Source organism: Nyctereutes procyonoides, unplaced genomic scaffold (genome assembly GCF_905146905.1).
Source record: "Nyctereutes procyonoides isolate TBG_1078 unplaced genomic scaffold, NYPRO_anot_genome, whole genome shotgun sequence".
In the NCBI taxonomy this organism is placed as follows: domain Eukaryota; kingdom Metazoa; phylum Chordata; class Mammalia; order Carnivora; family Canidae; genus Nyctereutes; species Nyctereutes procyonoides.
Window position 1 is genome coordinate 8425922 of NW_026575128.1, and position 26695 is coordinate 8452616.

A 26695-nucleotide genomic window follows, 5' to 3' on the forward strand; every position below is an offset into this window, starting at 1 on the left:
GCCCGCACCCCGGCCCCGCAGGACCCCCACCTCCAGGCAGGCCTCTGCTCTCCAGGGACGAGGGTATCCCCGGCCGGGCCGCGCCCACTGTGAGCACAGGTGGGAGGAGGAGACTCACTGCCTGCCCCGGACTCCTTAGCCTTGCGTGACCGCTCCCCTCCCCTCTTACTCCGCCTGGGGTCTCGGGGTCCACGTGCCCCTGGGGCTGCACGGGGGACACTGGCTGTCCCCAGGAACGCCAGGCCAGAGTCTGGGGTCCGCCGCACGCTGGTCGGCCGCACCATCCTCCCCGGGAAAGAGGGGGCATCATGGGGCTCATGTCTGTGCCTCCCGGCTCGCCTGCCTCTGCCCCGGTCTGTGCCCACTGGACGCAGGCAGTGCCCTGCTTGTGGGGAGAGCCGCAGAGGAGCCTCAGCCCTCCCGGGACCCTCGTGTCCTCAGGGCAGAGCAATGAAGGGGATTGGGCTGGTGCTTGGCCAGGCCTGCACGGGTGGGGGGCACCCCAGAAACTGGCCGGCCCTGTAGGGGACCTGAACCTACTGTTGGGCTGTGCCCTGCGCCCCGGAGAATCCTCTAGGCAGCTGCTTCCCGAAGTGCAATCTGACCGTCGATCCCAGAGGCCCTGGCCACTCGCTGGTCCCCTCCGCGGGGTGCAGTCCTGGGCGCGTGACCCTCCTAGGGGACAGCAGCTGCAGCCCTGGGGTTCCCGAATCTCTTTTTCCAAGAAGAGTCTGTTTACTCGTGTGTGTTTCACGGCACGTGTGCTCTGAGCTCCAGGCCGTCGTGCCGCGATGCCCCGGCCGCTCCCACCGTTGGGTCCAGATAGTGCGTGGCTGCCTGGGGACCGAGCTGGCCCCACGGAGGCCCGCGAGCTGGGGCCTGTGGTCGCCGCCCCCGGTGTGTTAGTGATTGCTTCTGTGGAGGAGGCGGCTGCAGGGACATGGTGGGGGGGTGCAGCTGGGACACCGCGTCTCCCTCGGCTCCCCAGCACGGCGGCTCCCCGTGCCTCCTGGCAGCACCTGCGGGTCAGGTGGGCCGCGGCCTGTCTGCTCTGGGCTCGTCCCCTCAGAACCGGGCTTCGGAGGCTGCGGTGGATGGAACCTGTGAGAAGCCGGGTCCCCTGTCCTCTGGGCTGCTGCAGCAGCCGTTTCAGCCTCTAGACATTGGCGCCCGGTGCCTGCGTGGTCGGTGCCGGGGGGGGGGGGGCCTGGAAATGTGCCCGGGGGGGCTCCATGGGGAGCAGAGCCGAGGGGTGGCACCTGGTGAGGAGCCTGAGCCGCTTCCCTCACGTCTATTATTAGGCCCAGGCGCCCAGTGACCAAGGCCGTGGAGGGGACGGGCCCACAGACCCCCCCTCACAGGCAGTCCAAGCACATACGCGAGCCGCTGCGAGGTAGCCGCACCCAAGATTTGTTTTTAATTTGCAAAAGCATCAAACACTTTGTCACGGGAAAACTCGGAACAGCCCCACATTTACTTCTGCTCTTGCTTTTCATTGTGAACGCGGCGTGTCTGTGGCGGGTGGGATCCGGCCGCGCGGCTCGGCACTTTGGGCCTCTGGAGGCCTTATCCATTTCTTTTTTTTTTTTAAGATTTTATTTATTTATTCATGAGAGACACACAGAGAGGCAGAGACCCAGGCGGAGGGAGGAGCAGGCTCCATGCAGGGAGCCCGACGCAGGACTCGATCCCAGGACCTGGGGTCATGGCCTGAGCTGGCAGACGCTCACCCCGGAGCCCCCCGGCGCCCTTGGAGGTCTCGTGCTGCGCGGGGATCCCCGAGGCCCCCCGTAAAGCCCAGATTTGTAGCTCATTCCTGAGGGGCCCCATGCCTCCAAGCTCCGGTCCAAGCACCCGAAGCCCTGCCGGCCTGGGCAGATTGTTAGAATATTTGCCCGTCAGCACCCTCTCAGGGAGGAATGCTAGATGCTGCCACCATGTCAAGGGGCCCCAAGGGGAAGGGCCCTGCCAAGCTGTCACTCATGCCGCGGCCGACCCAGAGATAAGCTAAGGCGAGGGCTCGCAGACGCCGGGCCCGGGAGACCGTGCGGGCTGGGCTGCGAGCTGCGGGCTGTGGACGGCAATGAGCTGCCGGGGTCCCCCGCCCGCGTGAACACCCGAAGCCGTGGCTTCCGCGACTCATCGTCCTCGCGCAGCCGCCCCAGGATGTCGGGAGCCCCCCAGGAGGGTTTGGAGCCCCGGGGGCCGCCGGCGGCCGGCAAGGCCTGCCTGACCACCATGGACACGAAGCTCAACGTGCTGAACGAGAAGGTCGACAAGCTCTTGCACTTCCAAGAAGACGTCACGGAGAAACTGCAGTGTGTGTGCCAGGGCCTGGGCCACCTGGAGCAAGGTCTACACCGGCTGGAGGCCCGTCAGGTCCCGGGCCCCGCTGGGGCCGCCCGCGCCCCCGCAGCCGCCGCACAGGCCGGGTGGCCCGAGGTCCTGGAGCTGGTGAGGGCCGTGCGGCAGGAGGCGGCCCAGCACGGCGCCAGGCTGGAGGCCCTGCTTGGGATGCTGGTGGCTGTGGACAAGGTGGTGGCCGTGGTGGGGGCCGTGTTCCAGAACTCAAAGGTCGTGGACTTCATCATGCAGGGGAGCGTGCCCTGGAGGAAAGGCAGCCTGGCCGACGGCCCCGTGGAGGTTGGTGTCCCCCGCCCTAGCCCGCTGTCCCCCCCCCCCGGGGGCTGCAGGGAGAGCTGGCCTGCCGGGGACACCTGGGACAGCGGGCTGAGATGTGGGGGAGTGCTGTGCCCTCCTGGGCCACCTGCCCCAGCTGCCCACGGGGTCCCCAGGCAGGTCCCCGGCCGGCCGCTCTTCCCGGGAAGGGAGAGGCAGTGGCCGTGGGGCCCGTGGGCCTTGGGCCGCTTCAGGAGTGGGAGGACACGGGCCACTCGGGAGGGGAGCACAGTGAAGCGTACACATTCCAGGGACTTCTGTTGGCTCCTCTGTCCCTTCACACCTGGAGGAGGAAGCAGCGGGAGCCCGTTGACGCGGAGCCCCCTCCCCGTCCCCGTCCCCCTCCCGTCTCCAACCTTGGGTTGTGTCCCCGAGTGGGCGAGAGGGCGGATGTGCAGCTGCCGGTTGGAAGCTGAGTGTTGACAGTAAGCCCTGGGGACGGGCTGAGGGAGCCGGAGCCCGGGGGTGGACGGTGGCATTCCTGGGGGCGGCTGTTCCCGAGGATTGCACAACCAGGGCTGCTGTTGTGAGAGAGGAGGCGGCGGCCGGGCCACACTCTGTTTGGGAACAGCTAAGAGTTGGCCACTTAGCAACCCTCGGGCCTCCCGGGGCCACCGGGGCCACCCAGGGCCACCCTTCAGACCCTGCGCTCGTCCACCCAGGCGAGGGGGTGGGGCCTGCAGGCGGCTGGCTCCCCGAGGCTCCCGGGAGTGGGGTGCGGGGGCTCCCCCCTACCCAGCCAGGCCTCCCGGGCCTGCAGACCCCCCAGCTCCCTGCGCATCGGGCCGCGGGCCAGGCGACCTGCTGCTTTTCCCCCATAAGCAAACTTAGCTGTATTTTTATTTACTTATTAAGGCCGCAGAGTGAGGGCGGTGCAGAGGGATAGGGAGGAGCTCGGGCAGGCACGGCGCAGGGCCTGAGACCCAGGCCTAGGCTTCCCTGACGGGGGCCCCCGGTGCCCCAACAACCTCAGCTTGGCAGAGAAACTTCTGTAACAGGCGCTCAGGTAAAGTGGTCACGGGGCGCCTGGCGGCTCGGCCGGGAAGGGGTGAGCGTCCACCTCCTGGCCTCCGCTTAGGTCTTGATCTCAGGGTGCTGAGTTCGAGCCCGCGCTGGGCCTCCTGCTGGGCCTGGAGTTCACTTAAACAGGGCGGCCTGGGGCTCAGTCAGCTCAGCGTCTGCCCTCGGCCAGGTCAGCCCAGGTTGGCCCAGGTCGTGGTCCCAGGTCCCGGGGTCGAGCCCCGCATCAGGCGCCCTGCTCAGCGGGCTCTGCTCCTCCCTCGGCCCCGCCTCCCCTCCCTGCTCCTGCTCTCTCTCCTGCTTCCTCTTTCTCTCTCCCAAATAAATAAAATCTTTAAAATACGAACAGACCAACAGAACAACATCCACGTGGTATCAGAGCACCAGGTCCCTGCGGCTCCGGCCCCTGGGCCCCGGGCCTGCCGTCTTCCCCAGGAGTCGTGGGCGCCAGGTTCCTACAAAGCCTCCCAGAGTCTGTTTATCCATAAGCATCACCTCTTTGGTGGAACTCAATATTATTCATGTTATGCTGGCCTTGATTTTTTTTTTTAATTAATGTGTTTTGGGCACTGTTTCGTGTTCTTACATAGGAAAAGCTTCCTCGTTCTTAAGGTCGCGCGGTCTGCGGCTGGGGGATGAGTCTTATTTGTTCACCGGCCCCACATCGTGGTTTGTTTATATCATTTCTCACTTTTAGCTGCTATAAATAGCCAGGCGGTGAATGCCTGTAGACGTGCGAGCTTATCTCCCCGATACCCTCCTGGAAGGGGCAAGGCCAAGCCAAAGGGTAGAGTTGTGGACATAAGGCCACACTGACCTTCAAAGGAGTTGCTGCAGCCCGGCCTCCCAGCAACGGCTTACGGGAAGACTTGTTGCCTCCCCTTTGCTAACAAAGCATATTATCCCATTTCATCCTTTGCTCGTGTGGTCAATTGAAAACTGAGACCTGATCACGCATGGGGGGTTTCCTTTAACATTTTCAAGATGTCTGCAAAAAGTACAAAAATTTTTACATGAAGATTCTCAAACATTTATAAACACAGAGATCAGTCTCGTGACCCTGTGAACCCATGACGGGGGCCAGCGTTGCTGCATCTGCTCCCCACCTACTTCCCTGTCTCGGCATCATTTTGAAGCCAATCTGAGACAGCGGATCGCTTCCTCCATAAACGTTAGCATTCATCTAGAAGATAAGGGCTCTTTTAAAAAATGTAATTATCAGGGATCCCCTGGGTGGCTCAGTGGTTTGGCGCCTGCCTTTGGCCCAGGGCGCGATCCTGGAGACCCGGGATCGACTCCCACGTCGGGCTCCCCGCATGGAGCCTGCTTCTCCCTCTGCCTGTGTCTCTGCCTCTCTCTCTCTATGTCTATCATGAATAAACAAATACATCTTTTTAAAAAATGTAATTATGATGCCATTTTCACGACCAAAAAGTAGACAGTAATTTAACATTACCAAAGTTAGTGTTTGGATTTTCCTAATTGTCTTTATGCTCGTTTCCCCTTACGTATGTTATATGCCTCTTAGTGTTAATTCTTTTTCTTTAATTCATAAAAAAATTGAAAACACTCCCTTATGGAAAATTTTAGACATAACCAGAAGTAGATGGGATGATATACCTCATTGTAGTTTTAATTTGTATTTCTTTTACTAGAAGTTTGAGCATCTTGCACAGATTTAAAACCTGTATTTTTCTGTGAACGCTGCTCATGTCCTTTTCCTGCTTTACTTTTTTTTTTTAAGATTTTATTTATTCAAGAGAAACACAGAGAGAGACGCAGAGACACAGGCAAAGGGAGAAACAGGCTCCCTGCCGGGAGCCCGATGGTGGGACTCCATCCCAGGACCCTGGGGTCACGCCCCGGGCCAAAGGCAGATGTTCAACCCCTGAGCCACCCGGGCATCCCTTTTCCTGCTTTTCTACTTAAGTTTTTTTTCCTTATTGATTTGAAAGAGCTCCTTATATATTGTGAAATTAGCTACCAAACACTTTGCAGATATATAGGCATTCGCGAGTAGGGGGAAATCGTAGAGTACCCGGAGTTCTTGCCCCCCGTCTTGTCTGTGCTGCTCAGCTGGCATGTGGCTGGCCTCTCCTCTGGTCTCCGTGTGGAGTACACCTGTTGGTAACCATCTACAGCTTTGAGTCTAGGCCCTGGTCAGCTCCTGGTCTGTCCTCCTCCACACTAGGCCTCTACCTCCAGCTGCGGACAGTCGGGCAGGTCTCATGGCGGGGGGGGGGGGGGGGGGGGGGGGAATGGGTATAGTAGCCCCGGCTATTTAACCCTTTGTTGGTGCTGATTGTTGGTGCTGAAAACAGAGACTTTCTGGAGACCCTCTTGAAGCTTCCTAAGAGGGTGGGGGCATAGTCATGATCGGTGGAATTGAAGCAGATCCTAGCATTGGCTCCTAAATTTGAAAATTGTGCCAGGACTATGGAATTTCAGAAACAAACAAGCCGAAGGGAAAAAAGAGAGAGAGACACACACAAACTAAGAAACAGACTCTTAACGTTAGAGAACAAATCGATGGTTATCAGAGGGGAGGGGTTGGGGAAGGGAGAGCACTTGTGATGAGCCCTGGGTGTCGTGTGGAAGAGCTGAATATTGGTTTATTTTTTATTTTTAAAATTAATTGTGTTTGAGAGAGAAAGAGTGAGAGCAGGAGCATGAGTGGGGGAGAAAGGGAGGGGGAGAAGCAGGGAGTCTCATGTGGGGCCCATCCCAGGACCCCGGGATCGTGAGCTGAGCTGAGCCCCCAGGCGCCCCTTGAATCCGTATATTGTACATCTGGAACTAATATCACTAATATGTTAACTCTACTGGAATTAAAATTTTTAAAGATGTCTTTTTTTTTTAATTTTTATTTACTTATGATAGTCACACAGAGAGAGAGAGAGAGAGGCAGAGACACAGGCAGAGGGAGAAGCAGGCTCCATACACTGGGAGCCCGATGTGGGATTCGATCCCAGGTCTCCAGGATCGCGCCCTGGGCCAAAGGCAGGCGCCAAACCACTGCGCCACCCAGGGATCCCTTTAAAGATGTCTTAAAAAAAAAAGTCCAAAAGAAAAAAAAGAAAGAAAATGGTGCCAAGACTTCGTGAAGGTCCTCCTGGGTTTTCTGCACCCGGTGGTGCTCGTGTTGGTAACGATGAGTTAGATCATTACCGAGACAGCTGCTCCCCTCGAAGGACAGGATCAGGCCGGCTGAGCTGCTCAGAAGACGCCCTTCCTCTAGGACGCTGTGCAGGGCTCTTCTTCTGAAGAAGAAGATTTGGACAACGTGCAACCCGGCTGTGTGCGCGTGTATACACGTGTGTGTGTGTGTCTGCATGCATGTGCCTGCATCTGCGTGTGTGCCTGCATGTGTGTATGTGTACATGTGCATCGCCTGCATGCGCATGTGCCTGTGTGTGTGTGCATGTGCCTGTGTGTACGTGTGGCTGTGTGTGTGCCTGCGTGCGTGTGTACATGTGCCTGCATGTGTATGTGTGCCTGCATGAGCGTGTGCACCTGTGCCTGTGTGTGCCTGCGTGTGCATGTGCGTGTGTGTGCGTGAGCCTGTGTGTGCCTGAATGCATGTGCCTACGTGTGTGTGCCTGCATGTGTGTGTGCGTGTGTGCGCATGAACCTGCGTGTGCCTGTGTGTGTGTGTGCGCGTGTGTGTGCACGTGTGCCTGCATGCGGGTGTGTGTGTGTGTGCGTGCGTGCCTGTGTGCCTACATGTGGGTGTGCGTGCCCGGGTGTGCCTGCATGTGTGTGTGCCTGCATGTGCGTGTGCGGGTGTACGTGCGCGTGTGTGTGTGCCCACAGCGACAGCGGGCGGGGGATGGCTGTGAGCCCAGAAAGGTCTGCCAGGGGACCACACTTTCGCATCGCTGCCCTCCGGGGTGAGAGCGGGAGGCGTGGGTGACATGGCTTCCTGTCCCCGGCTCCAGGGGTGGCAGGAGCAAGGGTGCGCAGAGGCCCGGGAGTGGCCTGTGCTGAGTACGGGGATGCGGGGCACACGGCGGCAGCTGCGTGGCAGCACGTGGCTGGTACCGGGCTAGGGGCTCCATGTGTCGAATCCCCAGGGACGGACCTGCCGCCTCGGGTCCCACAGGCCGGCAGGTGGTGGCTGGAGGCCCAGCCCCGTGAGGGGAGCTGCCCCGGGACTCCCGCCGCGAGGGCCTACCGGTGCCGGGTCATCCGATTTTCTTGAGGTGACTCTGGGAACCAGGGTTGTACCCAGGGGCATTAAGGCATAATTTGCACACAGTAAGCGGCCCGTTCGCACACTCAGTCTGTCCGTTTTAGGTACACGGCTCCGCACGCGGTTACACCCCATCAGCACCCACACAGTCCAAACACAGAGCGATCCTGAGCTCCCTGCAGGAACTTAGACTATTAATGTAGGGGCGCTCGGGGGGCTCGGAGGTGAGCGTCTGCCTCTGGCCCAGGGCGTGACCCCGGGTCCCGGGTTCAAATCCCCATGGAACTCCCTGCAGGGAGCCTGCTTCTTCTCTGCCTCGGTCTCTGCCTTTCTCTGTGTCTCTCATGAATAAATAAACAAAATCTTAAAAAAAAACTTAATGTAAAAACCTTCTAGTGGGGCGATGCAAGGCTGTCGGTGGGCAGCTGCCTTTGGCTTGGGTTGTGGGATCGAGCCCTGCGTCGGGCTCCGGGCGCAGGGGCAGCCTGCTTCTCCCTCTCTCTGCTGCTCCCCGTGCTTGTGCGCTCTCTCTCTCTCTCTCTAGGAAATAAATAAAACCTTCAAACAAAGTCTCCTAGATTCAAAGTGTTAATAACAAATTAAAAAATGTAAAACGCTGTGCAGGCCAGACACAATGTGTCTGCAGCTCCTTTTAGCTCCGCATCGGGGCCTCTGTGCCAGGGCAAGGGCCTTCAGCGGCAGGTGCCTGCGGCCAGGGCCTCAGGGCTGGGACAGACCTGCCGCGGTGATAAGGACCAGGCGGAGTCAAAGTCTGGAAACCTCTAGAAGCACCAGAGGGCCCAGCAAGGGGTCAGGTCATGTAGGAATGGCCAGGCTTAGGGATCCTGGGTGCTCCCGCCGGTCAGGAGTGGGAGCACTGGCCCGGACGGACCCCTGTGTCAAAACCAGAGCCGCCTGGGCCCCTGGCGCCTGTACATGCAGCTGCCCACACAGTCCTGCCACGGGCGACCCCTGGCTCAGGCGGGATGTGATCCCAGAGCTATGGGGCACTTGGTGCGGGGCACACGCTTGTCAGGATTCCACGATTCACTCCCCCAGGCCCCTCCCTGACTCCGCAAGGCAGGTAATATTATCCTCCCTGTTTCACAGATGGGGAAGGGGAGACACGCAGAGGTCACGGATCGTGACCGAGGGGTCAAGGTGGGGTCTGAACCCTGCAGGTCTGGCCAAGGGTTGGAGAGGCGGCCTGGGATGCGCCCCCTCCCTGGCTGGCGCTGAGCTGACCGTGGCACTCCCCCGCCCCCCCGGCCGCCCCTTTACCCCCAAACCAGGGCGCATCTGACGTCAGGGGCCACGTCAAGCCAAGCCTGTAAAGGCCGTGACTCACCGACCTGAATTGTCACCGTAAGACTGGATTTATTCTGCCTCCTTGGCCTAAGTTCCTGGAGGCCCACTCTGTCGAGGAGCCCCGTCGGGTCTGCCCCGTAGTGGGATGTGACGACACATTAGAAAGGACTTGGCGGCCTTGGGGAGGGGTCTTTATCGCTAGAACAACAGTAGCAATATCTCCCCTCGAGTATTCCCGTGAGACCACGTGAGGCCACCTGAGTCCTACCCGAGGCCCGCGGTGGGTGCTCAGCAAACGTCGGTGGCCGCACGAGTGATGATGACGGTGATGACCTTGCTCTTTCAGAACAAAGATCGAGTAGAAGAGAAAGGAGCCAAACCAAAGCATGCGCTGAGCACCAGAGCCGTCCAGGCCGAGATCAGGGGGCCCTGGGAAGGTGAGTGGCCCCACGGCTGGGATCATGTCCGTCTCACAATAAAAATGCCAACGCCGCCGCCGACAGTGTGGTCACTAGCAAACCACTGAGGCTCCTTTATCTTCTTCATGTTTAACCCTTCGTGTGTGTCTCACTGTATTTCTATTTTATTTATTTATTTATTTACTTACTTACTTACTTACTTACTTACTTACTTATTTATTTATTTATTTTTGTGTTTCTATTTTAAAGTCACTCGGACGAGCTCCCTTCCGTGTAAGCTGTGCCACCAGCCTGACCCTTGGGCCTATTTCACTTTGCTTTAAATATTCCTGCATCGCTTGTGTTCATGTTTCATCCTCTTTCACAATTTGGTGTAGTATTGACACGGTTCTAGAATTAAATCGACAAAACAAGGGATATATTAAGAGAAGCCCAGCTTCTATCCTCATTCCTCCTTTATGTATGGAACAGCTCACAACATTTTTTGTCTTCTCTGTGTGTTTAGACCACGTTCCACGTGGTTCTGCACACGCACCTGCACACGCACACACATGTCCTCCTTTCCTAGGGAGACAGAAGCACAGCACGGTCCCGTCACCCACGGCGCGTCCTGAGATCGGCCTGTAGCACATCTGGACATAGTCGCGTCTGTTTACGGCCGTGCAGTGGCCGGTGTTACAGGGCGTGGTTCAGCCACGCGGCCTTCTGCTGAGGGTCACTTGGGTTGTTACAGACGCGCCGGCCTCATGGCCTTTGCACGTCCCCGCAGTAGCTTCGGAACAGGCCCTCGGCCTGGGATGTGTTTTCATGGGCCTGTCTTCCCGCAGAGAGCCGGAGGGCGGCCCCGCCGGAGGGCCCAGCGGCCAGGCCGGCGCCCGTCAGCGCCTTGGGACCAGGAGCGGACGTGTCCACGCAGGCGGAGGCCCTGCGGCGGCAGGAAGAAGTGGTTCCTGGCCCGGGCCCCGAGCCCCCCGGCCTCCTGCCGCTGCCTGAGAGCCCGGGCACCAGCCGGGGATGGTCTGCAGCATCCCCCAGGCTCGGGGAGGCCCCCCGCACAGACCAGGGAGCAGCATTCGGGGGGCCTGACCCACCGCCAGGGCTGCCCGGCCCGGCCCCGGCCACGCAGGCCGCCGGAGAGCCGCCTCCCAGGTAAGGGGCATGGGTCCTCGCTGCGCAGAGCCCCAGGGGAGGCCGTCGGGGGGCGGGGGGGTGCTGTGGGCAGCTGAGAGTGCTGCTCCCGCCCGGTGCCCGTTAGATTTACCCAAAGGAAATTTTAAAATCCCAACATCTGAAAGTCTGACCTATTCAGTGTAGAGTGAGGCGCAGGTCTCCCTCCTCCTTTGCGGTCTCCCAAGCTCCTGGAGGGATCAGCGGGGAGCTCTCGGGACAGCCAGGCGCACAGAGGCCCTGCCCAGGTGCCCCAGACCGTGCCCCCAGACTGTGGGAAGCAGGGGAGAGGCAGAGATGCCCAGGGCCACACAGCGGGGGGCTCACAAAGCTGAAAGCCGAATCCGGGGCTCAGATCCGGAATCTGCTCCTACCCACTGCACCATCCTGCCTCCACCGATCAGTGTTTAATTAAGCCCCAGAGGGGATCCCTGGGTGGCTCAGTCGTTTAGCGCCTGCCTTTGGCTCAGGGCGTGATCCTGGAGTCCCGGGATCGAGTCCCGCGTCGGGCTCCCTGCATGGAGCCTGCTTCTCCCTCTGCCTCTCTCTATCATGAATAAGTAAATAAGTAAATCTTTAAAAAATAATAAAATAAAATAATTAAGGCCCAGATACTGAGGTGGGAGACAGGGACGGGGATTCAGAGGGAGGGAGTAGAGGCTGAGTCGGTCCAGGGGGGCTTTGGGGATGATTACACCGGGGCCTGGAGGTGGGGTCGTGCCCTCAGGTCCAGCCCTTGGCCCCCCGCAGGCCCCGTGCTGACGGCCAGGCCCCCCCAGCCCCGTGCGACTGTGCATCCCGGGCCCCTGGATGTGCTGCTTCCCCCTCTGGAGGGGGCCTGCGGCCCTCCTGCCCCTGCCCTGGGTTGTCCTTACCTGTAACACAGCCCGTCCCTTCCCGAGACCGGGCGGAGGGTGGGGGGGTGGGGGGAGGGCTGCTGACCCGCAGAGGAGCCCAGACCGGCTGTCTGCTTCTGTTCTAGAAGGAAGTGTCTGTGGGGCCTCAGCCAGCTCAGGGGAGGGGCTCTCGGCAGGCATCCCTGGATCCTGGCCAGGGCTGTAACTAGGGAACCTAGGGGTGCGGGTGGACGCAGTGGGGGCCCCAGAGGATGCGCTAGGAGCAAGGTCTCCCTTCAGCCCTGAGCTGGTGCATAGGCACCTGCCTCAGCCCGGACGTGAGCGAGCACCAGCGGCTCTTCCTCGGGGTGGAGGGGGGTTGCCAGGCCTGAGCGCCCCCCCACCCCCTCGGGCTGGGCGGACGCGGTGCTCTAACCCCTTGGCAGTGCTCTAACCCCGCCTTGCGGCCTCAGGGCCTGGGATACCCAGCAGCATCTGGGCCCTCTCTCGGCCTGTGGGCACGAAGCCCGAGGGGCAGCAGCGACCTTGGCCACCTGACCCCCCAAGCCCCTCCAGCCACGGCCTTCCTGCCACCTCCCACGTCCCTCAGCCAGACGCCTGACCCCGTGTTCCCCGCCGCTGGGGCTGCTCCTGTCCCGCCGAGGCCGGCGGAGGGCAGGTTCCCGGGCAGGTTCCCGGGCAGGGGCGGCCGGCGCCGGCGCCGGCGCAGCTCCCACGGGGCCTGCGGGCTCGGACGGGCCCTTCCTGCCACGGAGGAGCCTCACTTCTTTCCCGCGTGGTTCAAAACCACTTCACATAACCTTACCCACGCGACCATGTTTAAGTGTCCGGTTCGGAAGTCTTAAGTATATTCAGGTCGTTGTTGTGATCTCCAGAGCATTTTTTTTTTCTATTTAAAAACTTAAAGATTTTAGTATATATTTGAGGGAGACAGAGCACAAGGGGGAAGGAGAAGGAGGTTCCCCCGGAGCCGGTAGCCCGGTGCAGGGAATGAGGACCGAGGACTCTGTGAACCTGATTTTTTAACAAGATTTTGCTTGTTTGAGAGAGAGAGAGAGAGAGAGAGAGAGAGAGAGGGAGGGAGGGAGAGAGCGGAGGAGGGCAGAGGGAGAGTATTTGAAGCCGATTCCATTCCACGACCCTGGGATGTGACCCGAGATGTGACCTGAGCTGACACCAAGAGGCGGATGTTTGACCCACCGAGCCACCCAGGCAGCCCACAGTTGCCTGGTATTAATAAAATATGTGGCACCTGGGGTTCCAGGGGGATATTTGACTTGGTTCACCTTTATTCACTTAACTGAGAGGAAGACCGAGGCCTACGGGAGGGAGGGGGGCGCCCAGTGTGCTGCCTCCGGGCTCGGGCCTCCTGGGCAGAAGAGGTTTCAGGGACTCGGGAGGGTTTGGTGCCTCCAGGCTTCCCTCCAGGTCACTTCGGGCCTCCAGGCCCCCAAGGGCAGCCGGGACCCCGTCCGGGGCCAGCCTTTCCCTGGGGCCTGGGTCATGGGTGGGCTCTGCCGGGTCTAAGCACAATCTACATTACTCCATCACGACCCACGGAGCCCTCGTCCGGGTGAGGAACTGAGGCCAGTGGGCCCATGATCGTGGGGGGCGGCGGGCGCTTGACCGGGTCGCGGCGACTGCAAGTCCCTGCTCTCAAGGCCACGGGTTCCCCTGCCCCAGGCTTGCCATCCACGTGCAGGAGACCGACACGCCCGGGGAGCTGCTTGTGACGCGCGCGGCCGGCCTCAGCCCCACACCCCCCGTGGAGGCCCCAGCTGCGGCCCATCGAGGGGAGCAGGACCCACCTGGCCCCCCCCTGCGGGCCCCCGCCACCAAGTCAGCAGGCCAGACCCCGAGAGGAGCCGGCGGGAGGCCCCCACCGCGGGAGCGCAGCGACGCCGAGGGGGAGCAGGCGCCCGGGGCCGAGGCCGCCGGGGGGCCGAGCTGGGCTGGCGGGGCCAGAGGAGGCGACGCAGGGGCCCCGGACGGGCCGCAGGACCAGGGCTCGGCAGCGGGACAGCCCGAGCCCGGGGAGGACCGCGCAGCCGGGGACCTGGGCAGCCGAGCAGGACGGAGGCCCCCTGGGGCCGAGGCTGGCGCTGTGGTTCTGGGTAAGTGAACCCGCGCTGTGCGCCCCAGGTCAGCGGGCTGGGGGGGGCTGCTCCCCGGGGGCCTTCCTGCAGCTTCCAGGGACTGAGGACACGGGTCTGGGGGAGTCCCCGACCTGGAGCCACCCGCCAGGCCTCTGGAGGTGGAGAGCGAGGCCCCGAGACGCCACGGGCTGAGCTGGGGTGACATGCGGACGGAGGGGGAAGCCCTGGGGCTCGACGGGTGGATGCTCTCCGCCACCCGTGTCGCTCGGGGTGCAGCCAGGGAAGGCCCCGTTAGAAGGAGCACCAAGTGCTGGGCGGGGTGTTGGCCGCGCCATGAGCCACGCAAACGCCGTCCATCCCTCCAGCGCCGGGGGCCACCTCCCTCCGGTCTGAGCCCCCTTCCCATGTGCGGCGTGAAGGTCACCTTTGCTGGAATTTCGGGAAGTCCCCGAGCAAGGGCTGCACGTTCTGCAGGTGACCTGGGCCCCTGCCCCTCCTGGGCTTTGCGGTGGCCCCGTCCTGGTGGCATCTCCCACTGCTCCCTCGTCGCCTGTGACTGGTCCCAATGTGGACCAAGACCAACCTCGATTCCTGAAACCAGCCTGAGACTCTGGGGTCTCTTCTGGGGCCTGGGGCGGTGATGAAGCCGCCGTGAACTGAGGGTGGCCTGTGGCCCGAGCCGGTGGCTTTGTGCCGGCCTTGCCCCTCACAGGCTTGGGGGGCAGCAGGAATGGAAACAGGAGAGGCTAAGGAACCCCCCCGGGGCCGCGGAGGCAGTGTGGACACGGCTAGATCCGACCTGGGCCGTCTGGTTCCAGAAGCCTGCGTGCAAACCTCGTGGCTCGGCAGCCACTCGGGACAGAAGGCACCGAGGGGGCAGAAAAACAAACTTCAAGCCCAACTCTAGATTTGGAATCTTTGAGACACACTCACAATCCTGGAGACACACTGACCTTTCCAGGCTTCCAGAAAAACAGCAGCGGCAGCAGCCCAGACGTGTCACCCTTGGGGCCCGGGGCCCAGGTCCGCCCTCGCAGACACGAGAAAAGAACGAGCCATATTCTCTCAAGGCAAATTCAAACTTCGACTTTGGGGAGCAACAAGCTGCTCTTCTTAAGATGAACTTAGAGAAAATAGCAGTATTTTCACCGCACCTGCTGGTGGAGCGCCGAGTGACCATGACAAGCCCAGAAAAACCCAACCCAAGCCACCGACTTCCCGCCAGTCTCCCAGGCCCTAATACATAGAGCAGTTTCGGTCGTTGTGGCTGCTTTATTCCTTTACTCTGTTTTGTGCACCATTTCTAGGCTCATACACCTCTGGAGAGCAAGATTTTTCCAAAAAACTTAGACTATTTTTATCTTTCCAAGTGCTGGTGTCCTGCCCCCTCCAGGCCAGCGTCCCCAAGCTGACCCTCTAGGGCTACCTCGCGGGCTGCTCGCCCCGTCAGGACGTGAGAGAGTGCAAAGCAGAGCGGGGGGGGGGGGGGCACTCGATCCTCCATCCGTCGCCCTGCACCCAGCCCTGGTGGGATCGCAGCCCTGCCTCTACCTGCAGAGTCCCGTCATGAAATTCTGCTTGATGGTCCTGCTCGAGTGAGCCTCGTGTTTCCTGCGGGCTGCACGGATCCACCTGGGTCCCCTCTCAACTTCAGGGAACAGACTGGGTATAATTGTCCATCTTGCCAAGAGCACCATTGGAGGTGATGGGACACGTGGGTTTGTCCGTCTGTCACTGCCTCGCTGTGGCCGTTGGGCCAGGGACCTCACCTCTCTGAATTCAGCTTGCCCCCCCGCCGCGTGGGTGACTCCCGTGAGGTGACCCTTGGGGAGGACCAAGCGGGCGGCTGAGAGGGGCGGACTGTGCTCAGGGGGCTCACAGGCTACTGTCTCCGAACAGATGACAGCCCAGCCCCACCAGCCCCTTTTGAACACCGGGTGGTGAGCGTCAAGGAGACATCAACGGCGGCAGGTTACACAGTGTGCCAGCATGACGTCCTGGGAGGGTAGGTGGGCTTCCACCTCGATGAGGGGCAGGGGCGGGGTGGGGGGCAGAGACCCCTGGAGACCTGACCTGGCATGCTGCTGGAAGCTCTCAGGAAGGGGTCGATCAGGAGCCGAGGCCAGGAGTGGGACACACGGCACGGCATGCAGGTGACAGGATAGTCCACAGAGAGTGGGTGAGTGCAGGAGGCCCACACAGTGTGGGCATGGGACCGCGCCCTGGAGGTGGTAGGGCCATCTGGGTGGTGTGGAGTGAGGGGGACAGTCCCTGGGGTGCAGGATAGACCACTTATGATAGGGTGAAGAAGGTCCTCTCTAGGTTTCAGGATAACCCGTGTGGTGTGGGTGATGACTATAGCACCTCCAGGGTGCAGGGTACTCTCCACGGTGTTTAGGAACCAAGGGCAGGACCAGGAAGCCCAGGGTGCAGGACGGCCCACCATGTATGGAGGGGGCCTGCGGGGCTCTCAGCCTGCCATACCGTCGTGTCTCTGCAGGGGCCGGTTTGGCCAGGTGCACAGGTGCACGGAGAAGTCCACAGGCCTCTCACTGGCAGCCAAGATCATCAAAGTGAAGAGTGCCAAGGACCGGGTGAGGCATCTGCCCTGGGCCAGCCGGGATCTCAGGCCAAGTTCAGGGCTCCTGTACTTGTCTCCTGGCCCCAAGCTACCCTAGGCCCCTGCATGCTGCTCAGGAACCCTGCCAGCTTCCCTGCCTCTTTTCCATGACTCCCACACTCTGGGCAACAGGGTCCCTCTGGACCTCCAGCCTTCCTTCTTTGGGCCTGAGGTTCCCTATCTGTAGGAGGGTGGGATGACCTACGGTCCTTTCTGTTGTGAGAACTTGGTTTGGGTGGTGAGTTGGAGACTGAGGTGAGAGCAGGAAAGGAGGATGTGGGCATGCACGTGTCTTGGGCGGCACAGCTGGCTCATCTTCCTGACCCATTTCTTGGAAACTCCTCTCCCGTCTGACTCCGCAAGGAGGACGTGAAGAATGAGGTCAACATCATGAACCAGCTCAGCCATGTGAACCTGATCCAGCTCTATGACGCCTTTGAGAGCAAGAACAGCTTTACCCTCGTCATGGAGTAGTGAGTGTCTTGGGAGGTGGAGCGGTGACTTGTCTGCGGGCCAGGACTTAGGGCCGGGGCCTGGGCCTGTGGTTCTAGGCAACACTCTCCCTTTCCCTTCCCCTCTCTGCGACATCTAGGAAATGTCATCGCCTCCAGTATGGAGCATGGAGGACAAAGCCATTTGTCATAAACCAGCAGTGGACCTGACTGACCTATACATGTGTGTCAGTTTGGCCTACACAATTTTTAATGATTTTGATTTAGGTGTTAAGAATTGGAAATTGGGAGATTTCCACACTGAAACCCAGATATCTTGCTTTAAAAAAAAAATGTGAAAGATCTAGTAATGCTGGAGCTGCATTTCCAGCTGGAAACGGTGCTGGAGCTCCTATTGGATGACTGTAGACCAGGCAACCAGTCTCCCATTTGCCACAGTCCCCACCATTCCCAACTACCCCGAAGCTGAGGATGGGGGCCCAGAGGCCATTTATTTATTTATTTTTGTGCTTGTGTTGCTATTTTCCTTCTGGTAAGATTTGTCCTGTCATGTCGCAACCAAGACTGGAAAAACAAGAGATAGACGAAGGGCTGTATTTCACAAAAACGTTTGTCTCACATCTGGTCTTATTTCCCCATTTTGAATTCTTGCCATGTAGGTGCTAATTGGCCCCTGTAGGCAAATGAGTTTATAATCTTGGCCCAGAGTATCCAGAGTGAGCCTGGATTATCAACACTGAAAACAATCCCCAGTCGTCCCTTTGGCCCATTGATTCCTTTTTACCACCTGCACTCTGAGCTGAGCTGAGAACAGACCAGAACAAATATCTCCATAAGACCTAGAGGGCAGTGGCATCCTCAGGTTTTCTGGGTTGGCCTCCCTAGACTCTTGGTGATAAGAGTGGACAAGTCCTCCGAGAGCCTCACTTAGGTCAGTGCCTGCCTCTCTTTGCCCTGGCAGCGTGGACGGGGGTGAACTCTTTGACCGGATCACAGAGGAGAAATACCAGCTGACCGAACTGGATGTGATCTTGTTCACCAAGCAGATCTGTGAGGGTGTGCATTACCTCCATCAACACTACATCCTGCACCTGGACCTCAAGGTCAGGCTCCACCTGGGCATGTGGTGGGTTGGCCCCCAGGGCTCCTGAGCGTCTGCTACTCTCTTACCTTAAGAGCTCTATCAACAGACGATCTTGGCTTGCATTCCTGGCTCTCTGCCATCTCCTAGTTCCGGAGTAAATGAGTCATGCTGGCTCTCTGAGCCTCAGTTCTCTCATCTGTAAAATGTGGATAATCGTACCTCTTTCAGTGTTATTTGAAGATTAAATGATACGATGACCTTCTTTTCTTTAAAAATATCTTGAGTGAGATAGAGAAACCAAGAAACAGATGCTTTAATTATGGAGATTGAACTGATGGTTACCAGAGGGGAGGGGAGATGGGGGGGTGCGGTGAGGTAAACAGATGATAGGAATTAAGGAGGGCACTTGTATGAGCGCTGGGTATTGTATGTAAGTGCTGAATCACTAAATCGTATACCTGAAACTAATATTACACTGTATGTTAGCTAGCTAGAATTTAAATAAAACATTTTAAGATTCATTTAAAAAATTAAAATAGAAACATAACAAATATAGACATAGACAAATATAAATAATATAAATATATAAAGTACAGAGTGAAAGTTCTTCCCATCCAGTCTCCATGCTAAGAGGTCTTCTCTATTAGCAGTTTGGCATGATACACACACAGGTGCTCATGCTACACATCTTGTTTTTAAACTTACCTTTTTTTAGTTAACAGTACATCGTGGACATCTTTTCTCATTCTCTTTAAGGGCCATGTGATATTGCATTGAATGAATGCATTACACTCTCTTTTGTCTACTAGGATGGTCTTAGGAGTGCCATGCGCTGGGTGCAGTGCCTGGCTGGTAGTCAGGACTTGGTACATGGTGCCTGTTTCTGTGGTTTCCCACTCTGCTGGGCCAACAGGAAGGTGTTTCTCTATAACACCTTCCAGGAATTTCAGTGGCTTCCCACAGGAGGTGTGCAGTAGGTTGGACAGACCTGTGTGGGTGTCCATCACTTCTTCTGAGCATCTTTTCTGATTGACTTCAGACTGTATGGTTGGAGTACTGGGAAAAATGATGGAGATGGTAGGGAATTGGCCTCAGGCTTCCTAGATCACTAGAACTGATTCCAGAGCTTCTGGACAAGCTGCTCTGTGAGCTTGGCTGTTAGGGAAAACTCAGGCTTCTGCTCTGTGGTCCTGGGTCAAAGACCAGCCTTTGGGGCAATCCTTGTGTCTCTGCAGCAGGAGATAATCATTACTAAGGCCCATTTCCCAGCCAGGAACAGGGCATGTGGTGGTTTAGTCCCTTTCTGGCCATGAGATCTTGGGTAAATTCCTTGATCTTACTGATTGATCTTGCATAAGCTCATCGATTGCAAAATGGGGAATCAGCATCTACCTCTTAGAGGTGTTATATGATTTAAACATGGAGAAAGAGCCCCAGAGCTACTGTTTAGTACAATAACCACAAGCCCACATGTGGCTATTAAACACCTGAAATGTGGCTAGTGTGACTGAGGAACTGAATTTTAAATCTTATTAATTTTAATTTATTTAAATTTAAAAACTGACACTGTGGTTATTAGCATACTTTTAAGTATATTTGGAGTGACTTCAATATGTGAATTTACTTTTCAACTATAAATTTCATGAAATCTAAATACATCTAAAATATTTCTGATGAAAATTTAGTATCTGAGTTGAGATGTGTTGTAAATATAAAATACATGCTAGATTTCTAAGTCTTAATATAAAAAAAGAATGGAAAATATCTCAATGTTTTTCATATTGATAACCTATTGAAATGATAAAATATTGGGCATATTGGGTTACATGAAATATATTATGGAGTTAAGTTTTAGAAAATACTTTAAGATGAATGAAAATGAGAACACAATATACTAGAACTTATGGGATGCATTTAACCCAGGAGGAAATTTGTTGCAAACCCCAGTATTAAACAAGAAGAAATATCTCGAATCAGTAATCTAAGATCCCACAAAGTAGAACAAGTTAAACTCAAAGCAGCAGAAGAAAGGAGATAATAAAGAGTAGAGCAGAAATAAATGAAACAGAGAATAAACAATAGAGAAAATCAGTGAAACCAAAACTTGATTGGTTGGCAAGATCAATAATCTTTGTGATTATTCTCAATAAGATATGCGCAAACTGAATACAACAACATGTAAAAAGGATTATACATATAACAAAGTAGGATTTATCCTAAGAATGCAAGGTTGGCTTAACATATGAAAATCAATCAATGTAATATGCCATATCAATAGAATATAGAACAAAATCACATGATCATTTCAATAGATGCAGAAAAAAGACTTGACGATGTCAGACAACTTTTCATGATGAAAACAGTAAACAAAGTAAGTGCAGAAGAAACTTCTTCAACTTGATAAAGGCCATGTATGGAAAACCCACAGCTAACATTATACATAATGGCAAAAAGTTGAGTGCTCTCTCCTTAAGATCAGGGACAAAACAAGGATGCCTGCTCTTGCCGCTGCTATTAAACACTGTACTTGATGTTCTAATTAGGACAGTTAGGCAAGAAAAGAAGTAAAAGGCATACAGATTGGAAAAGCAGAAGTAAAACTCCATTCTCAGATGACATGATCTTGCATATAGAAAATGTTGAGGAGTTGGAGGGAAAACTATTAGAACAAATAAGTGAGTTCAGCAAGGTTAAAGATATAAGACAAATGTGTATCACTTGTAGTTCTATACCTAGTAATTAATAATATGTAAATAAAATTAAGAAGAGTCCATTTACAATAGAAGAGTCCTCCCTCTTGGTTTCCTTTTCCATGGTTTCAGTAACTTGTGGTTGGCCACAGTTCAGAAACAGATGATCTGCCTTCTGATGTACGGTTAGAAGGTCAGTAGTAGCCTAACACTAAAGCACGATTCCTACATTATTCACCTCACTCTGCATCACTGGGCATTTTGTCATTTCCTGTCATCCCAAGTAGAAGCCTGAACATAGTAGAATAAAATATTTTGAGAGGCCACATTCCCATAATTTTTATTATAGTATATTTTATTTTATTTTTTATATAAATTTATTTTTTATTGGTGTTCAATTTGAACATATATTGCCAACATATAGAATAACACCCAGTGCTCATCCCATCAAGTGCCCCCCTCAGTGCCCATCACCCAGTCACCTCCACCCCCTGCCCACCTCCCCTTCCACCCACCCACCCCCAGTTTGTTTCCCAGAGTTAGGAGTCTTTATGTTCTGTCTCCCTTTCTGATATCCCCCACTCATTTTTCCTCCTTTCCCCTTTATTCCCTTTCACTATGTTTTTATATTCCCCAAATGAATGAGACCATATAATGTTTGTCCTTCTCCGATTGACTTACTTCACTCAGCGTAATACCCTCCAGTTCCATCCACATTGAAGCAAAAGGTGGGTATTTGTTATTTCTAATGGCTGAGGAATATTCCATTGTATACAAAAAACACATCTTCTTTATCCATCATCTTTCAATGGACACTGGGGCTCCTTCCACAGTTTGGCTATTGTGGACACTGCTGTATATATATTTTATAATTGTTTTGTTATTAGTTGTTAATCTCTTACTGTGCCTAATTTATAAGTTATTTATAAGTAATCATAGGAATGTATATATAGGAAGAAACATAGCATATATAATAAGGTTTGGTACTATCTGTGGTTTCAGGCATCTACTAGGGGTCTTGGAATGTATCTCCCATGAATAGGGGGGTGCTACTGAAATATCAAAAAGAATAAAATATGCAGGAATAAATTTAACAGATGAAGTGCAAGACTTATGTTCTTAAAGCCACAGAACATTATTAAAAGAATCTAAAGAAGACCTATAAATGGAAGCATAGCCCATGGTCATGGATTGGAAGACTTAATTTTTGTTAAGATGGCAATAATTGATCTACAGATTGAACACAATCTCCATCAATATTGCAGCTAGCTTCTTTACAGAAATTAATGCATTGATCCTAAAATCCAGATGGAAATTTAGGGGATGCAGAATAGCAAAAACAATCTTGAAAAAGAAGAGCAGGGCAGCCTCTGTGGCTTAGTGGTTTAGCGCCACCTTCAGCCCAGGGTGTGATCCTGGAGGCCTGGAATCGAGTCCCACGCTGGACTTGCTGCATGAAGCCTGCTTCTCTCCCTGCTTCTCTCTTTCTCTCTCTGCGTCTCTCATGAATAAATAAATTTTAAAAAAAGAAAGAAAGAAAAAGAGCAAAGCTGAAGGACACACATTTCCCAATTTCAAAATTTACAACTAAGCTACAGAAATCAAAACAATGAGTTATGTGTATGAGGATGAATAGATAGCTCGATGGCATACAGTTGAGAGTCCAAAACCAAACCCTTATATTTGTAGGATGTTGATTTTTTGATAACTGTGCCATGACAATTCAATGAAGAGAGAATAATCTTTTCAATGGACACCAAGCTTGATACCCACATGCAAAAGCATATACTCATACTATAACCAAAAATTAACTTTAAATGGAGTGTAGACTTAAATGTAAGACCTAAAATTATAAAATTCTTAGAAGAAAACATAGGAGTAAATCTTTGTGACCTTGGATTACTAGGCAATGATTTCTTGGGCATGACTCAAAGCAAAAGCTAGAAAAGAAAAATAGATAAATTAGACTTTATCAAAATTAAAAACCTTTAGGCTTCAAAGGATATCATTGTGAAAATGAAATGATAGCCATAGGATGGGAGAAATATTTCCAAACAATATATATGATAAGGGACTTATATCTATAATATGTAAAGAAATCTTACAACTCAAAAATTGAAAGGCAAATTTTTGAATAGGCGAAGGATTTGAAAAGACATTTATCCAATAAAGATATACAAATGGACAATAAGCATATGAAAAGATTAGCAACATCATTAGTCATTGGAGAAATGCAAATAAAAACTGCAGTGAGATACTATTTCACACGCATTAGACAAAGTTAAAATAAATAAAAATGACGGGGACACCTGAGGGGCTCAGCAGTTGAGCATCTGCCTTTGGCTCAGGGTGTGACCCCAGGGTCCTGGGGTCCAGCATCGGGCTCCCCGCAGGGAGCCTGCTTCTTCCTCTGCCTGTGTCTCTGCCTCTCTCTGTGTGTCTCTCATGAATAAATAAATTCTTCAAATAATAAAACTGGAACTCATACATTTCTGATGGGATTGTAAAATTGAGCACCCACTTTATTTTTTTAATCTTTTTTTTAAAGATTTTTATTTATTTATTCATGAGAGACACAGAGAGGGGCAGAGACACAGGCAGAGGGAGAAACAGTCTCCATGCAGGGAGCCTGACGTGGGACTCGATCCCGGGTCTCCAGGATCACACCCTGGGCTGAAGGTGGCGCTAAACCACTGAGCCACCTGGGCTGCCCGAGCAGCCACTTTAGAAAACAGTTTGGCAGATCCTAAGATTTTTTTTTTTAAGATTTATTTATTTATTCATGATATACAGAGATAGAGAGGCAGAGACACAGGCAGAGGGAGAAGCAGTCTCCATGCAGGGAGGACTCAATCCCGGGACTCCAGGATCGCGCCCTGGGCCAAAGGCAGGCGCTAAACCGCTGAGCCACCCAGGGATCCCCGGATCCTAAAATGTTAAATGCAGACTTACCACATGACCCAGTGATTTTACCTCTAGGTATGTACTCAAGAGAATTGAAAACATAAGTCAACACTAAAACTTGTACGTAAGTGTTCTTAGCAGCATTGTGCATAATAGCTCCAAAGTAAAAACAACCTGAATATTCACTAACAGATGAATAGGTGCACAAAGATGGTATATCCATACAATGGAATAATTTTCAGCTGTGAAAAGGAATGAGGGAGGTACTGATACATAGTACAATATAGATAAACCCTAAGGATATTATGCTAAATGAAAGAAGGCAAATGCAAAAGGCCGGCATTTGTAGGATTCATTTATATGAAATGACCAGAACAGGTAAATTGAAAGAGACAGAAAATACATTATTGGTTACAAGATTTAGGGAAAGGATGGAGAGTGACTGAAAAATGTTCTAAAATTAGATAGTGATGATCATTACATAACTGTGAATATATTAAAATCCACAAAATTAAAAAATAAATAAAATCCACAGAATTATATACTTTAAAATGAATTTTATATTATTATTTATTTTCAATAATGCTATTATAAAAATTAAGTTCATTTATTTCTTTTTTTTCATTTATTTCTTTTTACCGTTTTACTGTAGCTGCTAGAAAATTTTTAATTATAGATGTAGTTCACATTATATTTCCATGGGATAGTGTTGCTCTAGACCTTATAGAGAAGATATGGAGACTTCGAATCCCCATTCTCCTGCTCTTACCTGAGGAGCTGGATGACTCCATTATAACATAAATAACAATAAAGCCTCCTGTTGGGAGAATAGTACCGACATTTGCTTTGAAAGCTGTACGGTATTTAGCAGCATATGTGTGACTCGATCCTTATACCCTCCCAGGAGGAAGGCAGGAAGTCGTTATTACTCCCATTGCACAGGTGGAAACACTGAGGAAAGAGAAGGGACTGGCCCAGGGCCATGGATGCAGATAATAGACCCCTAGACCTCAGGTGCTAGGCCTCGGTCTCCAAGGCTTTTCTACCGTAAACCCTCCATGTGCATCCACCCCAACCCCATCCAAATTTGTTTGGCTCGAGAAGCAAGCATCGTGCCAGGCTCCCCCAGGCGACCGAGCTAATCTGAAGAACTTAGAGGAGAAGCGTGTCAGGACCACCACCTCCATCCCTTGGGTCACCGCTGTCATCACAAAATGGGGGATTGACATTGAGAGCTCTGATCTCCTGACCAGACTCCTGAAGCTTTGGTTCCCACCCCCGAGATTCTGCTGTCATGGGCCTGGACATCGGGACCTTAGAGCTCCCCTGATCATTCTAATGCACAGCCGACGTTCGGAACCATGACCCCAAGCCGACAGTCTCCCACAAGCAGCTTGTGGGCCAAGTCTACATCACAGGGATGTTCTGTTTGACTCCTGCACATGGGACGTATGTTTACATTTGGTTGTCAATATTTAAAAGCATGGAATTTGGGATCCCTGGGTGGCGCAGTGGTTTGGCGCCTGCCTTTGGCCCAGGGCGCGATCCTGGAGACCCGGGATCGAATCCCATGTCGGGCTCCCGGTGCATGGAGCCTGCTTCTCCCTCTGCCTATGTCTCTGCCTCTCTCTGTCTCTATGGGACTATCATAAATAAATAAATAAATAATTTAAAAAAATAAAATAAAAGCATGGAATTTTACATAAAAATCTGTAGTCTGGCTTCTCTCGAACAACCGGGCCTGCATTCCGTGTGGTGATCACTGGCCAGAGCTGCTTTACACATGCCAGAAGTGCCCCCATTCTCTACAGGCCATGCCACTCCCTGTTGTCTCAGGCCCCCCTTCCTCCCGTTTATGATCTACGTATCCCTGTAGGACTGTCCTGTCCCCTTGGCTCTCCTGGAGGCTGGGAAACTGCGGCCTATTGACAGAAGTGTGGCAGGTGCACACCTTGGCTGCCGGTTGAGCTAAGCACATGTCTCTCTCTTTCCCAGCCGGAGAACATACTGTGTGTCAATCAGACAGGACATCAAATTAAGATCATTGACTTCGGGCTGGCCAGAAGGTAAGAGGATTGTATCTGGCACTTTGACAAAACTCCTCGGGGACCCCTTGTGACTGTCTTGGATGTGCCAATCCTTGGGTTTGGGACTGACACAGGATGCTCTGTCACGGAGCAGCTGGTAGCCTTTGCGTATGCAGACAGGCCTCAGAGGACCCTGGGGACTGGGGTGGCTTCACGCTGCAGACTCTGCAGGCTTCTAGGGGCAGGGACGGTGCTAGATGTCACATAGCTCGGCACACCCTGGCTCCAGGGCTGGGGTGGGGACAGACTGGGTCTGAGGACGCCCACGCAGTGGTGCTCTTTGAACTGTCACATCCTCCCTGCTCAGACGAGGTTTGAAATACAATTAATCCCACAGCCTGTCAAGGAGAAGCAAGGACTTCTGCCTTATAGCCACAGTCTACAAACAGGGGTAGTTGTATGTCCATCCTCCAGGCTTTCTCCAGAATTCTGTTTCCACCGAGAATGACATTTCTCTGAGAATCACATATTTTCTAGGTGGGTCTCCTACACTACAGCTGAATTTTCAGCTCTTCAAATTTTCTGTCACCCTGGTGGTCATTTTCCCCAAAGAAGTTGTCTTTGTCGCCTTATAAGACTAACGGTGTCCTCCACTCCATCCACAAGGGAAGAAAGCAAAGCCTTGTCCCAGGGAGACAGAGCCACTCAGCCTCTGGTGTCCAGACCTGCCTCCCAGAAACAGTAATCAAAACCACAGAGCGTCTTCCTGGGTCCCTCTCCCATGGGGTGAAGTGGTAAATGTACTTACCTCTCTGTAGGGGTAAAAGATGCATTTCCAATGTCCACATTAAGGATGGGAGGCCAAAGGTGAGGTCATGAGAGTAACGGCAGAGGGAAGTGTATATAACCCTACTGACCTTCGGGGTCCCCATCACCCAGTGGCTGGTTTTTCAGGAACGATACCAAACCCCCCAACCCAAATGCTTCAAAAATCACATTCAATCCATAATGTAAAAAATTGCTTAATGTTTTCCTAAATAATGTCTTATAAGGTTTGGCCACATCCTCTACACTTGCATGTCCTATATGCTAGAACAAAGTCTCTGTTATCACTTTCCAAAGAGCCTTTGTGGACATTTCTCCCCTCACCGCGGGCCCCTCCCCATGAAGCTTAGTGCCG

The 26695-nt window shown here is 53.7% G+C and overlaps 1 protein-coding gene across 1 annotated transcript in view; it reads left to right on the forward strand.

Annotated features, from left to right (window-relative positions):
• The first annotated feature begins 1608 nt into the window (after window positions 1-1608).
• Window positions 1609-26695, forward strand: part of MYLK3 (myosin light chain kinase 3) — a 35678-nt gene continuing 10591 nt past the window's right edge. Inside the window, exons 1-9 of the mRNA XM_055342116.1 lie at window positions 1609-2643; window positions 9546-9636; window positions 10446-10767; window positions 13326-13756; window positions 15638-15743; window positions 16239-16332; window positions 16722-16831; window positions 17772-17913; window positions 25484-25554. Of these exons, the coding sequence (XP_055198091.1) occupies window positions 1927-2643; window positions 9546-9636; window positions 10446-10767; window positions 13326-13756; window positions 15638-15743; window positions 16239-16332; window positions 16722-16831; window positions 17772-17913; window positions 25484-25554 (2084 nt within the window). The 5' untranslated portion in view covers window positions 1609-1926. The remainder of the gene's footprint in view (window positions 2644-9545; window positions 9637-10445; window positions 10768-13325; window positions 13757-15637; window positions 15744-16238; window positions 16333-16721; window positions 16832-17771; window positions 17914-25483; window positions 25555-26695) is intronic.